The sequence below is a fragment of the Silurus meridionalis genome, chromosome 29 (genome assembly GCF_014805685.1).
Source record: "Silurus meridionalis isolate SWU-2019-XX chromosome 29, ASM1480568v1, whole genome shotgun sequence".
Classification (NCBI taxonomy): Eukaryota; Metazoa; Chordata; class Actinopteri; order Siluriformes; family Siluridae; genus Silurus; species Silurus meridionalis.
This window is the reverse complement of record NC_060912.1, coordinates 12478658-12493657: the sequence shown is the minus strand read 5'-3', so window position 1 is coordinate 12493657 and position 15000 is coordinate 12478658. Positions and strand designations below refer to the sequence as shown.

The 15000-nt window shown below is 45.7% G+C and overlaps 4 protein-coding genes across 4 annotated transcripts in view; 2 read left to right on the top strand and 2 right to left on the bottom strand.

Annotated features, from left to right (window-relative positions):
* LOC124381794 (serine/arginine repetitive matrix protein 1-like) overlaps positions 1-2885 on the top strand; it is a 19088-nt gene extending 16203 nt beyond the window's left edge. The window contains exons 15-18 of the mRNA XM_046843658.1: positions 37-153; positions 889-975; positions 1095-1261; positions 1412-2885. Coding sequence (XP_046699614.1) covers positions 37-153; positions 889-975; positions 1095-1250 — 360 coding nt within the window. The 3' untranslated portion in view covers positions 1251-1261; positions 1412-2885. The remainder of the gene's footprint in view (positions 1-36; positions 154-888; positions 976-1094; positions 1262-1411) is intronic.
* Positions 2886-4559: 1674 nt separating this feature from the next.
* Positions 4560-6614, top strand: ndufa6 (NADH:ubiquinone oxidoreductase subunit A6). Its single transcript, XM_046843664.1, has 3 exons — positions 4560-4739; positions 6146-6261; positions 6416-6614. Exons 1-3 carry the CDS (start codon positions 4604-4606, stop codon positions 6545-6547), a joined length of 384 nt encoding a protein of 127 aa, XP_046699620.1. The 5' UTR covers positions 4560-4603; the 3' UTR covers positions 6548-6614.
* A 1455-nt stretch (positions 6615-8069) lies between these two features.
* LOC124382054 (essential MCU regulator, mitochondrial-like) lies at positions 8070-10247 on the bottom strand. Its single transcript, XM_046844144.1, has 3 exons — positions 10063-10247; positions 8336-8489; positions 8070-8256 (listed from the first exon to the last, which is right to left on the bottom strand). Exons 1-2 carry the CDS (start codon positions 10216-10218, stop codon positions 8352-8354), a joined length of 294 nt encoding a protein of 97 aa, XP_046700100.1. The 5' UTR covers positions 10219-10247; the 3' UTR covers positions 8070-8256; positions 8336-8351.
* Positions 10248-13334: 3087 nt separating this feature from the next.
* fam234b (family with sequence similarity 234 member B) overlaps positions 13335-15000 on the bottom strand; it is a 6930-nt gene continuing 5264 nt past the window's right edge. Inside the window, exons 8-13 of the mRNA XM_046844428.1 lie at positions 14929-15000; positions 14711-14789; positions 14440-14601; positions 14223-14331; positions 13920-14143; positions 13335-13797 (exon numbers count right to left, since the gene is read on the bottom strand). The exon at positions 14929-15000 is cut by the window's right edge and continues 120 nt beyond it. Coding sequence (XP_046700384.1) covers positions 13795-13797; positions 13920-14143; positions 14223-14331; positions 14440-14601; positions 14711-14789; positions 14929-15000 — 649 coding nt within the window. The 3' untranslated portion in view covers positions 13335-13794. The remainder of the gene's footprint in view (positions 13798-13919; positions 14144-14222; positions 14332-14439; positions 14602-14710; positions 14790-14928) is intronic.

The following is a 15000-nucleotide window of genomic DNA, read 5'->3' as shown; positions in this document are numbered from 1 at the left end:
CGTGGTTAATAATCAGATGGTAAATTCTCTCTGCAGGATCTTCAGTCTCGTTTAACAGAGGAGATCCGCCGCATGCGCTCTCATCTCACGCCTCAGAGGTCAGAGGAGGTCGTCTCCGACGGCAACAAGGGGAGATCCACGTGTGAGCTAGAGGTCAGAGCCCTCATCACGCCTCGACTGTCCCCCTGACGTCTACCCGACTGCCCCCCTGACGTCTACCTGACTGCCCTCCCGACTGTCCCCCTGACGTCTACCCGACTGCCCCCGACTGCCCCCCTGACGTCTACCCGACTGCCCCTGACGTCTACCCGACTGCCCCTGACGTCACCCGACTGCCCCCGACTGTCCCCTGACGTCACCCGACTGCCCCCGACGCTCACCCGACTGCCCCCGACGTCTACCCGACTGCCCCCGACGTCTACCCGACTGCCCCCGACGTCTACCCGACTGCCCCCGACGCTCACCCGACTGCCCCCGACGCCTACCCGACTGCCCCTGACGCCTACCCGACTGCCCCCGACTGCCCCTGACGCTCACCCGACTGCCCCCTGACATCTACCCGACTGCCCCCGACTGCCCCCGACGTCTACCCGACTGCCCCAAATGTCTCCTCTCTGGTCTCACTCTGCCCTATCTGTTCTGTCTCTGGTGTCCAGTGTGAGATTAGTCAGTGTGATACTCGTCCTCTCACTTCCTCACTGTAACTCTTTTATAGAGCATCACACCACCATGTTCTCACTTTCTTCATCTATACCTAATTATTTACACTTCTTTATTTACTGCATTTTATTATCCACAAAGAGAATAAAATCTCCTCCGTCAGTTTCAGTGACTGTGTGTGTGTGTGTGTGTGTGTGTGTGTGTGTGTGTGTGTGTGTGTGTGTTCAGGTACTGCTAAGAGTGAAGCACAACGAGGTGGAGTACTTACAAAAGGAGATCATGTGCTTAAGGAACGAAGTGCAATTTCTCAACACGGTACTGTGTGTGTGTGTGTGTGCGTGTGCGCGTGTGTGCGCGTGTGTGTGTTTGTTAATGCAGATTGTTTGTGTGTCAGTGCATTTGTATAAATTTCTACACATTTGATGTGTGTGTAGGAGAAGCAGAGTGTGTGTGTACAGTATCAGAGTGTATGTGAGGAGCTGAAGGTGATGAAGGAGAGGAGTGAAAGAGAAGTTCAGACACTTCGAGAACATCTCAGACTCTCCATCGCTGCACTGCAGGAGGAACGGGGACTGCAGAACAGCATCTAACACACACACAGGTACTACACACACACACACAGATACTACACACATACACACAGGTACTACACACACAGATACTACACACACACACACACACAGAGGTGTTATCTGTTAGTTATACGTAGTGTGTAAAAATGTTATTTATATATATATTGTTTGTGTTTCAGATGAAATGAAGCTCCAGCAGAACCATGTGCCTTTTATTTTAATTGCATCAGCCAATCAGGAGCAGAGGTCTGGATCAGCTGACTCGTTATGATACACTGGATGACTTAAATCTGCATCTGCACTTTTAACATTGTGTGTGTGTGTGTGTGTGTGTGTGTGTGTGTGTGTGTGTGTGTGTGTGTGTGTGTGTGAGCCTTGTGATAAATCTTTAAACTGGACTGGACTAAAATAGGAACACACACACACACACACACACACACACCCCTTTGAAGAGTCTCTGCATCCCAACACAGTCATATAGTAGCGTATTAACTAAACACACACACACACACACACACACACACACACACACACACACACACACACACACAGGGGAGTTGTGATGTTTAAAGACTGAAGTCCTGATCCCAGGAACCTGAAATGGTTCTGAAGTGCTCAGTGAAGGAACCATGAGAGTTCTAAAAGGCTGAACCTGGAGGAGTTCTACAGTCGATGAACTAGAAAAGAGGAAAAACTGGTTCTAGCAAGGGTTCTGGAGAAAACCAGGAAAGGTTCTAAGGTGATCAGTATGGTGAGATGTATACAGAGGAAATCCCACAATGGATCATGGACTATTCAGAGGTGTTGAAAGTCAAGTTTGAGTTCCTGATGGAGGAGAGTTCTGAGGGGATGGTTATTGAATACAGAAAGGGGAAGAGTTCTAAAGAAGTGTTAAACTGTCACCTTTTGGGCTGAAGGTTCCAGAAGATTTCTCTAGTAAGTCTTAAGGGTTTGGATTACGTTCACGCTCGATGGGTTCCAGTATTGTCCACAAGAAAGGGTTCTAGAACAGTACAACCAGGAAGGGCTGTGGATTGCACAGGTGGTAGAGTTCTAAACTCTGGAAGAGTTCTACACCATCAAACCTGGATGTTCTGACAGATAATATTCCAGCAGGAAAGACTGAATTCTGCTCTATGAGGTTCTTCATAGTGCTGAAAAGATTCTAAATCACTGGGAGTGTGCAGAGCAAAATCCAGAAGACCTGATGTACCTGAGAGAAGATGTGGAGCGTGAGGGAGAACGTGTAGAGCTGTAGATGTGGTGTAACTCCGATCGCTTCCTTCCTTTTCACACGAGTCGCTATAACGTGAAACCCAGCAGAGGTGTAGCAGTGCATTCTGGGTAAATCTCATGGGAGTAATACAGTACAGTGTTGGGACAGACCTGTGTGTGTGTGTGTGTGTGTGTGTTCAGTGGGAGGTGATACACACACTCAGTGTTTGGATGGAGGAGCTGATGTGAGGTCAGGGTTCTGCAGTGCCACAGAGAAAACGCACCAAAACGTCGCTTTAATGAGCCAAAGTTTCTTCCTGTTCTTTTTCTAAGATAAAACTGGACACTGTTTCTTTATGTGTGTTTTTTATTAATTTAAAGAAGAATCTGTAAAATTATTGTTTCATAGCGGAGATCAATAAAATCTTTTACCTTGCAGTTTTACTTGTGTTCTGTGTGTGTCTGATACACACACACACACACACACACACACACAACTTTCTATCACGTAAGATAGATAGAGAGATAGATAGATAGATAGAGATAGATAGAGAGATAGATAGATAGATAGTATAGTTTTGTGTAGTGCAGATACACAGCAAGGAAATGCAGTTTAGCATCAACCAGAAGTGCAAATCTGCAAATTAACAAGTGCAGATAAATATGTGTGTGTGTGTGTGTGTGTATAGATACAGTATGTAAGGTGTGTGTGTGTGTGTGTGTATAGATACAGTATACAGTATGTAAGGTGTGTGTGTGTGTGTGTATAGATACAGTATGTAAGGTGTGTGTGTGTGTGTGTGTATAGACAGTATGTAAGGTGTGTGTGTGTATAGATACAGTATGTATGTGTGTGTGTGTGTGTATAGATACAGTATGTAAGGTGTGTATATAGATACAGTATACAGGATGTACAGTGTGTGTGTGTATAGATACAGTATACAGGATGTACAGTATGTAAGGTGTGTGTATAGATACAGTATACAGGATGTACAGTATGTAAGGTGTGTGTGTGTGTATAGATACAGTATACAGGATGTACAGTATGTAAGGTGTGTGTATAGATACAGTATACAGGATGTACAGTATGTAAGGTGTGTGTGTATAGATACAGTATACAGTATGTAAGGTGTGTGTGTGTGTATAGATACAGTATGTAAGTGTGTGTGTATATAGATACAGTATACAGGATGTACAGTATGTGTGTGTGTATAGATACAGTATACAGGATGTACAGTATGTAAGGTGTGTGTGTATAGATACAGTATACAGTATGTACAGTATGTAAGGTGTGTGTGTATAGATACAGTGTGTGTGTGTAGATACAGTATGTAAGGTGTGTGTGTGTGTGTGTATAGATACAGTATGTAAGGTGTGTGTGTGTGTGTGTGTGTGTGTGTGTGTATAGATACAGTATGTAAGGTGTGTGTGTGTGTAGATACAGTATGTAAGGTGTGTGTATAGATACAGTGTGTGTGTGTATAGATACAGTATGTAAGGTGTGTGTGTGTGTATAGATACAGTATACAGGATGTACAGTATGTGTGTATAGATACAGTATACAGGATGTACAGTATGTAAGGTGTGTGTATAGATACAGTATACAGGATGTACAGTATGTAAGTGTGTGTGTGTGTGTGTGTGTGTGTGTGTGTGTGTGTGTGTGTGTGTGTAAGGTGGAGGTGCAGAAACCCAGTACAGTGAACATGTGACTGTATTGAATGCAGAACTAAAGTTAATAAACAGCAGTCTGGTGTAGGTGGTGGTGTTATCCAGGTGGGTGAGGGTTGAATGATCAGTCGTGGAAACTGCATCTTCTGTTCGGTCGATAGAGAAACTGGTGTGGGTCCAGTGTAGGTGGTGGACCTACAGTCAGGTGATTCAGAACAATAGGGTTGAGTTCAACTGGGGGAAAGTCACTGTATAATACTGTACATATACAACATGAAATAGTATAAAGTGTTTACAGTAGAAAAGTGTAGAAGTAGAAGATTAAATAACTCACGTGGTAACACACGTGTTCACAATCGCACCAGGTGCAAATCTGAAGTACACAAGACGAGGTCTTCATGCACGCGGACTCCTGTAGGTGGCAGCACTGAGCCGAGTTGTATTACAGGCGGAAGTGCAGACCGGAAGTGAGCCTTGCTGTAAACATGGCGTCCACCGCTGCTGCCCGGACCGCCGGAGCTGTGCGGGCGGTGAAGCCGATCCTTAGCCGGGATGTGGACGAAGCCAAGCGGCGTGCGAGGGAGCTGTACCGCGCCTGGTACCGGGAAGTGCCGAATACCGGTAACACCGTCCGGTTCTTTTAGTACCGTTTATTATAGAACATCTTTCCGGGTCAAGGTCGGCTAGAGATATGCTAAGCTAACGGTGTTAGCATCTAATGTCAGTCAGAGCAGGAGGAAAAACAGCAAACATCATTATAATAATCACAGAGGATCTGTTCCTCATCTGTCTGTAAACAAAACCTGAGAAGTCTGTACACACCTTCATCTTCACCTTCCTCTTCACCTTCCTCTTCATCTTCACCTTCCTCTTCATCTTCACCTTCCTCTTCCTCTTCACCTTCCTCTTCATCTTCACCTTCCTCTTCATCTTCACCTTCCTCTTCATCTTCACCTTCCTCTTCACCTTCCTCTTCACCTTCCTCTTCACCTTCCTCTTCACCTTCCTCTTCATCTTCACCTTCCTCTTCCTCTTCACCTTCCTCTTCACCTTCCTCTTCCTCTTCATCTTCACCAGGGTTCAACAGTCTGCATGAATACTGAAGACTCTGAGACTCTGAAAGAACTCGTCTGGAGTTTGGTAGTAAACACAAACGTGTAAAAAATCCCAGAATCTGTTTGAGATGTTTCTCCACTTTGCTTGACTCCAGCTCAGTAAACTCCTGGTGTTCTCTCATCACATTCACGAGGTCATCACATGGAGAGGTGTTGAGTGCTTGTTGGCTGTTTTTCCCTTCACCCTCTGTGTGTCTAACAAAGACACGGCACTTAGAACCAAACATCTCACATCTAGAATCATCAGACCAAAGGACAGTTTTCTTCTTATCTAATGTCTATTCCGTGTGTTTCTTGGCTCAAGCAAGTCTCTTCTGTGTGTTGATCTTCGGTTTCTTTGCCATGAAGGTCTGAATCACACCGTCTCCTCTCAACAGTGGATGTTGAAATATGTCTAACTTTGAGAAGCTTTGGTGTAAATCTGGTTTCTGAGGCTGGTGATTCTCATAAACTTATCTTCTGCAGCAGAGGTAGCTCTTGGTCTTCCTTTCCTGGGACGTTCCTCATGAGAGCCTGTTTCATCATAGTGTTTGATGGTTTTGGAGACTGCTCTTGGGGATACATTTAAAGTTGTTGAGATGTTTGCGATTGACTGATCTTCAGTTCTTAAAGTAATGATGGATCTTTTCTCCTTCTTTAACTGAGTGTTTCCTGCTATAATCCAGAGCACTAATAGTGATATTAACTCTGAACTCACACTTTCTTCTGCACAACACAACTGAAGCTCTGAAGCACATGAAGAAGTGTCACAAATAAACTAATGATGAAACACACCAGTGAAACCCTGTCCAGGTGACACCTCGTGATTCTCATGAGAGCATCCTGAGAGCATCAAAACTACATGGAGCGACCCTAGGAATATCAGAAATGTAAAGGTGTGTGTGTGTGTGTGTGTGTGTGTGTGTGTTGCAGTGGCGATGTATCAGTTGGACATCACAGCACGTCAGGGCCGAGATAAAGTGAGGGAGATGTTCAATAAGAACAAACACATCCGTGACCCACGTGTCATCGACATGCTCGTCATCAAGGTAACGTGTGTGTGTGTGTGTGTGTGTGTGTGTGTGTGTGTGAGGTGGTTATCACGTACCTGAACCTTCAGCTGCTTTTCTGTGATAGTGTAACTGACGTGTGTGTGTGTGTGTGTGTGTGTGTGTGTGTGTGTGTGTGTATGGTCGGTCTCAGGGGAAGATGGAGCTGCAGGAGACCATTCACGTGTGGAAACAGAAGACGCACATCATGCGCTACTTCCACGAGACGGAGACACCGCGTCCCACCGACTTCCTGTCCAGGTTTTATGAAGGACACGCCCCCTGACCTCTCCCTGACCTTTCTCTTTATCTTCTACGATGTTGAACTGTAAATACACTGTGTTACACACACACTCTTTGTCCGTCTGATTTCTTGTGTGCGTGTCTGTTGTGAATGTATTGACTCCGCCCCTTTCCCCACTAAATCACACTCCTTTACACAAATACACTGGGGACGGGCAGTGGTCACGACGGGGCAGTGTTCGGGCACAGTGGACGGGACAGTGTTGGGGACTCTGGTAAGGGCAGTGTTTGGGACAGTGGTAAGGGTAGTGTTTGGGGCAGTGTTTGGGATAGTGGTTGGGGCAGTGGTAAGGGTAGTGTTTGGGACAGTGTTGGGGACAGTGTTGGGGGCAGTGGTAAGGGTAGTGTTTGGGGCAGTGTTGGGGGCAGTGGTTGGGACAGTGGTTGGGACAGTGGTTGGGACAGTGGTAAGGGTAGTGTTTGGGACAGTGTTGGGGGCAGTGTTTGGGGCAGTGGTAAGGGTAGTGTTTGGGGCAGTGTTTGGGACAGTGGTAAGGGTAGTGTTGGGGGCAGTGTTTGGGATAGTGGTCGGGGACAGTGTTTGGGACTGTGGTCAGGCACATCAGGGTCGAGATAAAGTGGTGCTCAAAAAGCGTTGAATTTCACATGAATCCCATTCTGCTCTTATAAATCCCTTCACTCTTCTGGGAAGATGTTCCACTGGATTTTGTGGAGATTCATTCAGCTACAGTGGCGTTAGTAACATCAGGCAGTGATGTAGGTGAGAAGGTGTGGAAACCTGCTGTGCAGTCAGGGTTCACATTCATCACACAGGTGTTCAATACGGTTGGAGCTCTATAGCAGGAGATCTTCCACTTGTCCCCCATCCATGATGTTCCACATCAACAGCATAAAGATCCATGAAGTTACTGAGCACCTGAAGAACTTTAAGGATGGATTTAGACTGTAATTAATATCAGCAGTCTGCTACAAAGTGCTCAGGACCACAGTTTATATGAGTTCATGTGAACATCACTGAACACTTTATAACATATTACAGTTCCATCAGTGTTGATAAAAAACCTAAACACTAAACTTCTCCATTCTTTTATACAACCTGATCACCTCTTCATCACATTGAGACAATGTCCACTGGTGAAAGTGCTCTACACGTGAATCTGATCTGAACTCGAGAGAAGAGACGCAGGTTTGGGTTCCTCTGTATGTCTGCTCATATTGTGGCATTGATATAAAACCCTTGAAGAAGATCTCATATGTTCCTGTATAAAATCTGTGTGATACCTGATCAGTATAATGAGCTCGAGCTCGTATGAAGCTTCTTTTTCATACTGAATAATAAACAGAGCTCTGAGGAGCCGCTGAGTGTAGAAACATGAGCAGCAGTTTATACTCATTTATACACAGCCAGTAGAGGGCGCCAGAGATTCATGTTCAAATCCAGTTACATGTCGGATAACAAGGAAAGAAGAAAAAACCCTACATTTAATCTCTCACACACACACACACACACACACACACACACACACATACACACACACGTCATGTTCCATCAAGTGTTTCAGTTTATTTATCCAGTGCATGCAGACAGGAGGAGCTGTTCACTTTATACACACACACACAGCTCTGTAAACACACACACACACACACACACACTACAGTGAGATGATTCAGATGTGCCAAGGGATCTAAATGTTCTCTGACGTCCAGGAAAAGTACCGCAGGGTTACACACCTGTACACACACACACACAGTCAGGTTACAGCAGGTTACACTACACACATCGTGCTCATTTACATACGTGTTTACACACCTGAGTGTGTGTGAGTTTAATCATCATCGTCATCATCCTCAGGGACGAAGATGTCGTGTTCCTCCAGCAGAGCAGCGAAGTTCTTACTGATCTGAGTCCCGATGTACAAGAAGGGGAGAACCACCACCGTGAGGCGTAACATCCCGAACGACGTCTGTTTTATACACACACACACACACACACACACACACACACAGACACAGACACGCACACACACACACACACACACACACCATCTCAGGCAGGATAAATATCTGTACTCATCCTTCATCTCTCCATCACTACACTCATCCTTCATCTCTCTCTCCATCACTACACTCATCCTTCATCTCTCTCGCCATCACTACACTCATCCTTCATCTCTCTCTCCATCACTACACTCATCCTTCATCTCTCTCTCCATCACTACACTCATCCTTCATCTCTCTCCATCACTACACTCATCCTTCATCTCTCCTCCATCACTACACTCATCCTTCATCTCACTCATCCTTCATCTCTCTCCATCACTACACTCATCCTTCATCTCTCTCCATCACTACACTCATCCTTCATCTCCTCCATCACTACACTCATCCTTCATCTCTCTCTGCATCACTACACTCATCCTTCATCTCTCTCTCCATCACTACACTCATCCTTCATCTCTCTCATCACTACACTCATCCTTCATCTCTCCTCCATCACTACACTCATCCTTCATCTCTCCTCCATCACTACACTCATCCTTCATCTCTCCATCACTACACTCCATCACTACACTCATCCTTCATCTCTCTCTCATCACTACACTCATCCTTCATCTCTCTCTCCATCACTACACTCATCCTTCATCTCTCTCTCTCTCCATCACTACACTCATCCTTCATCTCTCTCCATCACTACACTCATCCTTCATCTCTCTCTCCATCACTACACTCATCCTTCATCTCTCTCTCCATCACTACACTCATCCTTCATCTCTCTCTCCATCACTACACTCATCCTTCATCTCGCTCTCCATCACTACACTCATCCTTCATCTCTCTCCATCACTACACTCATCCTTCATCTCTCTCCATCACTACACTCATCCTTCATCTCTCCTCCATCACTACACTCATCCTTCATCTCTCTCTGCATCACTACACTCATCCTTCATCTCTCTCCATCACTACACTCATCCTTCATCTCGCTCTCCATCACTACACTCATCCTTCATCTCTCTCCATCACTACACTCATCCTTCATCTCGCTCTCCATCACTACACTCATCCTTCATCTCTCTCCATCACTACACTCATCCTTCATCTCTCTCCATCACTACTCATCCTTCATCTCTCCATCTCTCTCCATCACTCACTCAAATCACTCATTCATCCAAAACTATAACATGTTTGTGAACATCTCCCTCCTTCATCTCTCCTCCATCTCCCTCCTTCATCTCTCTTAAGATCTCCACGCTTTTTCATGTGTTTTTCTTCACTTCCGCATTTCCTCCTCATATGATCAATGTTACTGTCTGCAGCACACGTTATCCGGTCCGCCACGCTGCGATCTGATTGGTCCACACCACACCCGCACTGCGCATGAAGACGAGCCGTGAGCCAATCCGCGCGCAGGGGGCGGGCGCTCGTCCGAATACGGGTAGAATTAACGTTCAACACTACACTCCATTTCGGGCTCCAGCTGTAAAAATAGAGTTGAGGTTCAGCAGCTGATAAAGTCGGCGGTTTTTCTGCACTTACCTTCTTGGGTTTGGGCAGAATGGCGCCGGAGGATGTGGACACGGCGGTCCGGCACTGTGTCCTCACTGTCCCCGGGTTCTCACACACCGCGGTGCGCGGAAACACACCGATATACCGAGAAAGTCTCGCAAACCGACACCCGTGAGGAGCCGCCATTTTCCCTCAGAGCGCAGGGGGTTGCCAGATAGAGAAGATTTACTGCTTCAGACTGGGCGATGGGAGGAACCAATTTATTTAATACACGTGGATTTATATAAAGATAAAAGATCAGATTACAGAGTAAAATCAGATTTTAATTATTTAAATTATTTAATTACTGTATTTAATTTACCATAATGTATGTATATGGGTAGGGTTGCCAGGTTCATGATGATTTCAGGTTCTAAATGTCTCAGTCTTGAGTTTGTATCATCACACGGGTTTCTTCCGTCTTCTGTCTGACAGCCCACCATTTCCTCCAGGTATCTCATCAGTCCATACAAAACCCCAGCAAGACGGATCTGTGCTACAGTACATTCATTCAGACATCTTCCCCCTGAACAACTCCATCTACCACCCCTCTAACCTTCTGGACAGCCCATGTTCTTCTTGCCTTGTTGGAAACATTAGGAGGATTAAAAAACTGCTTCTATCCACAGATGTTTTGGTGTTCTTCCAGAATTGCTCCACTGATCCCACCATCTCCCTGGGTATAAAAAAAAACACCAGCACTGAGACTCTTCTCTCTCCTGGTGTTCAGGTGGTGGATTGATCTGTTCATGACACTCTTCACATGATGCCTAAACACGAGTGGAAGCATGAAGAGAACCTGTGATATAAGATCAGTTCTGGTCTTGTTCTGAAGTAATGTGTGTCTCACAGGGTAAAAGCTCAGTGGTACTCTCTGTGAGAAGGTTTTGGATGGAGACTCCAAAGCTCTCTGGATGAAGGTGAGTGTGGAGGTATTGCTGAGTGAGAGAACACAGAGACGTGTAGGTTGCACCTTTTTGTCATCATACACACACTTACACACACACACACATCACATACACAAACATCACATCACACACACACACACACACCACATCATACACACACACATACACACACACATCACATACACTCACACATCATCACATCACACACACATCATACACACACACATCACACACACACCACATCATACATACACACACACTTACACACACACACACACACACATCACATACACTCACACACATCACATCACACACACTCACACACATCACATACACTCACACACATCACATCACACACACCATCATACACACACACACTTACACACACATCACATACACTCACACACATCACACACACACACACACACACCACATCATACACACACACATCATCATCACACACACACCACATCATACATACACACACACTTACACACACACATCACATTCACTCACACACATCACATACACTCACACACAAACATCACATCACATCACACACACACACACCACATCATACACACATCATCATCACACACACACACATCACATCACACACACACACACCACATCACACACACACCACATCATACATACACACACACACACACACACATCATCATCACACACACACATCATACACACACACACATACACACACATACACACACACACTTACACACACACACACACACATCACACACTTACACACACATCATCATCACACACACACATCATACACACACACACTTACACACACACATCACATACACTCACACACACACATCACACACACATACACATCACACACACACCACACACACACACACACACACACATCACACACACACACATCACACACACTCACACACACACACACATCATACACACACACTCACACACACACACATCATACACACACATCACACACATCACACACACACACACACACACACACACACACACACACACACACACACACACACACACACACACACACACTACTAAACTGTTTATACGGACATGATCATGAGGAGAATATCCTTAAGACATTAGGACATGCTGGAGTTGTGAAACTCTCCAATTTGGCAACAAGATCCTGCTGCAGGTTTACACACACACCCTCAAACCACAAGAAGATAATCACAAACATACACACACACACACACCCTTAGACCACAAGAAGATAATCACACACACACACACACACACACACACACACACACACACACACACACACACACCTTAGACCACAAGATGATAGTTATGATTATAGATAATCACACACACAGACACAGTTGATCACTGTTTAGTCTTTATTGTACACGGTTACTCTTATGTAACTCTGTGTGTGTGTGTGTGTGTGTGTGTGTGTGTGTGTGTGTGTGTGTGTTGTAATAGCATATAATTGTGCTTGTTTGCAGAAACCAGTTAGAATATTATATTTACATCATGTTCAGACCTCTTTCTCACACACACACACACACACACACACACACACACACACAATAATTCCTTTATAATGATCACACACACACACACACACAATAATTCCTTTATAAAGATCACACACACACACACACACACACACACACACACACACACACACACACACACGTTCTGCACTGCAGACCAGGAAACCGATGATGTCATGATGAAAAAACATAATGTACATAAAAGTGGAGAAATGAAGAAAAATTCGGAGATCCAGTGAAGAAGCAGCAGATGAAACAGGAGCACAGCAGGGTATTAGCGATGCTGAGATACGCGGCTAACACCAGTGCTAACGCTAACACCAGTGCTAACGCTAACACCAGTGCTAACACTAACGCCAACACCAGTGCTAACGCCAACACCAGTGCTAACGCTAACACCAGTGCTAACGCTAACACTAACGCTAACACCAGTGCTAACACTAACGCCAACACCAGTGCTAACGCCAACACCAGTGCTAACGCTAACACCAGTGCTAACGCTAACACTAGTGCTAACACTAACGCTAACACCAGTGCTAACGCTAACACCAGTGCTAACGCTAACACCAGTGCTAACGCTAACACTAGTGCTAACACTAACGCTAACACCAGTGCTAACGCTAACACCAGTGCTAACACCAGTGCTAACACCAGTGCTAACGCCAACACTAACGCTAACACCAGTGCTAACGCAACACCAGTGCTAACGCTAACACTAGTGCTAACGCCAACACTAGTGCTAACACCAACGCTAACACTAGTGCTAACACTAATGCTAACACCAGTGCTAACACCAGTGCTAACACCAGTGCTAACACCAGTGCTAACGCTAACACTAGTGCTAACACTAACGCTAACACTAGTGCTAACGCTAACACTAGTGCTAACGCTGACACTAGTGCTAACACTAATGCTAACACCAGTGCTAACGCTAACACTAGTGCTAACACTAACACTAACACCAGTGCTAACGCTAACACTAACACCAGTGCTAACACTAACAGCATCGTGACGTATATTGAACTGCGCAGCTCCAAACACACGTTTCTACTGCAGTTGATTATGTTTGTATTATTGTTAATGGAGGTTCATACACAAGACGGCTGAAGCGCTACACTAGTGTTAGCATTACTGTTAGCACTGTAGCTCCTGTATGGAATGTTCTCAGTGAGGGAACTCCTCACCATAAATAAATAAATGTGAATCAATATGTATCATTGTGAATGTCCAGATCCTGGTCCAGATCCTGATCCAGATCCTGATCCAGATCCTTCAGCTTCTCACTGAAACAGAAGAACAGAAACAGAAGAACATCATGAGTTCCTCACACAAACCTTCACACCCAATCAGGTGGATTGGGAGGCGGGGCTCAGGTTTGGGACGGGCACATGATCTTGTTCCTCACCTGGCGTCTGAAGGAGAGGCTTCTGAAGAACTTGTTGATCTGGAAGGCGGTGTGTGTGTGTGTGTGAGAGCGCGGGTCTTCACTCAGGCGTACGGTGGAGGCGGTGGTCAGAGACGCTCTCACACTCACACTCTTCACCAGCTGGGGTCCGGGGCCCAGACCTGAGACGGGCCGTGACACCACCACCACGTAGGACACGTCCTTCTGCTCGTCATCGTAACTCACTGTGGGGAGGCTCAGTGTCTACACTGTCACATCATGATGCTCTAAACATGTGTGTGTGTGTGTGTGTGTGTGTGTTACCTGTAGCTGTGAGCGCTGTATCAGTAGTGCTGAGGAGCTCCTGGAGAATTGTGGGATACGCTGGGTGAAGTAGGAAAAGCCTGCGGAGAACCGGCTCAGGTGGGTTTACCTGTCTCACACACACACACACACACACACACACACACACACACACACTCAGACTCTGGAACATTCACACACACCCTAGCAGTGCATTACACCTTTCAGACACTGTTACCTTGGTAATGTTCTTTGAGGCAGGTAGTGGATCTCCTGCCCAGAACAGGAACACTGATTGGCCAGAGGAGGTCAGAATGGTGGAACCTTCTAGAACAAGGCGGGGACAAACAAACTCCGCCTCCCACAGGCTCTGCCCCTGAGCTCCATCAACTATTAGAACCTGAAAGAGAGATTAGTGTTCAATAATAATAATAAAAATAATAATAGTGTGTGTTTGTGTGTGCGTGTGTGTGCGTGTGTGTGTGTGTGTGTGTGTGTGTGTGTTTCACCTTTCGGACACCATTGGCAGAGAGCTGGATGAGCAGATCAGGAACTCCATCATCATTGTAATGACCAATAGCGGGACGACTACACACACACACACACACACACACACACACACGTTTAAAAAATGACTGCAAAGTTTAGAGATGTACAGCAGGTACCACTCCTATGAACATAAACCACACTCACACACACACACACACACACACACACACACACACACCTGTGCATGGAGGATGAGTTGATAGTCCAGGTGGTGTGTATGTCTCTCTCTCGGATGACGGAGACGCGACTC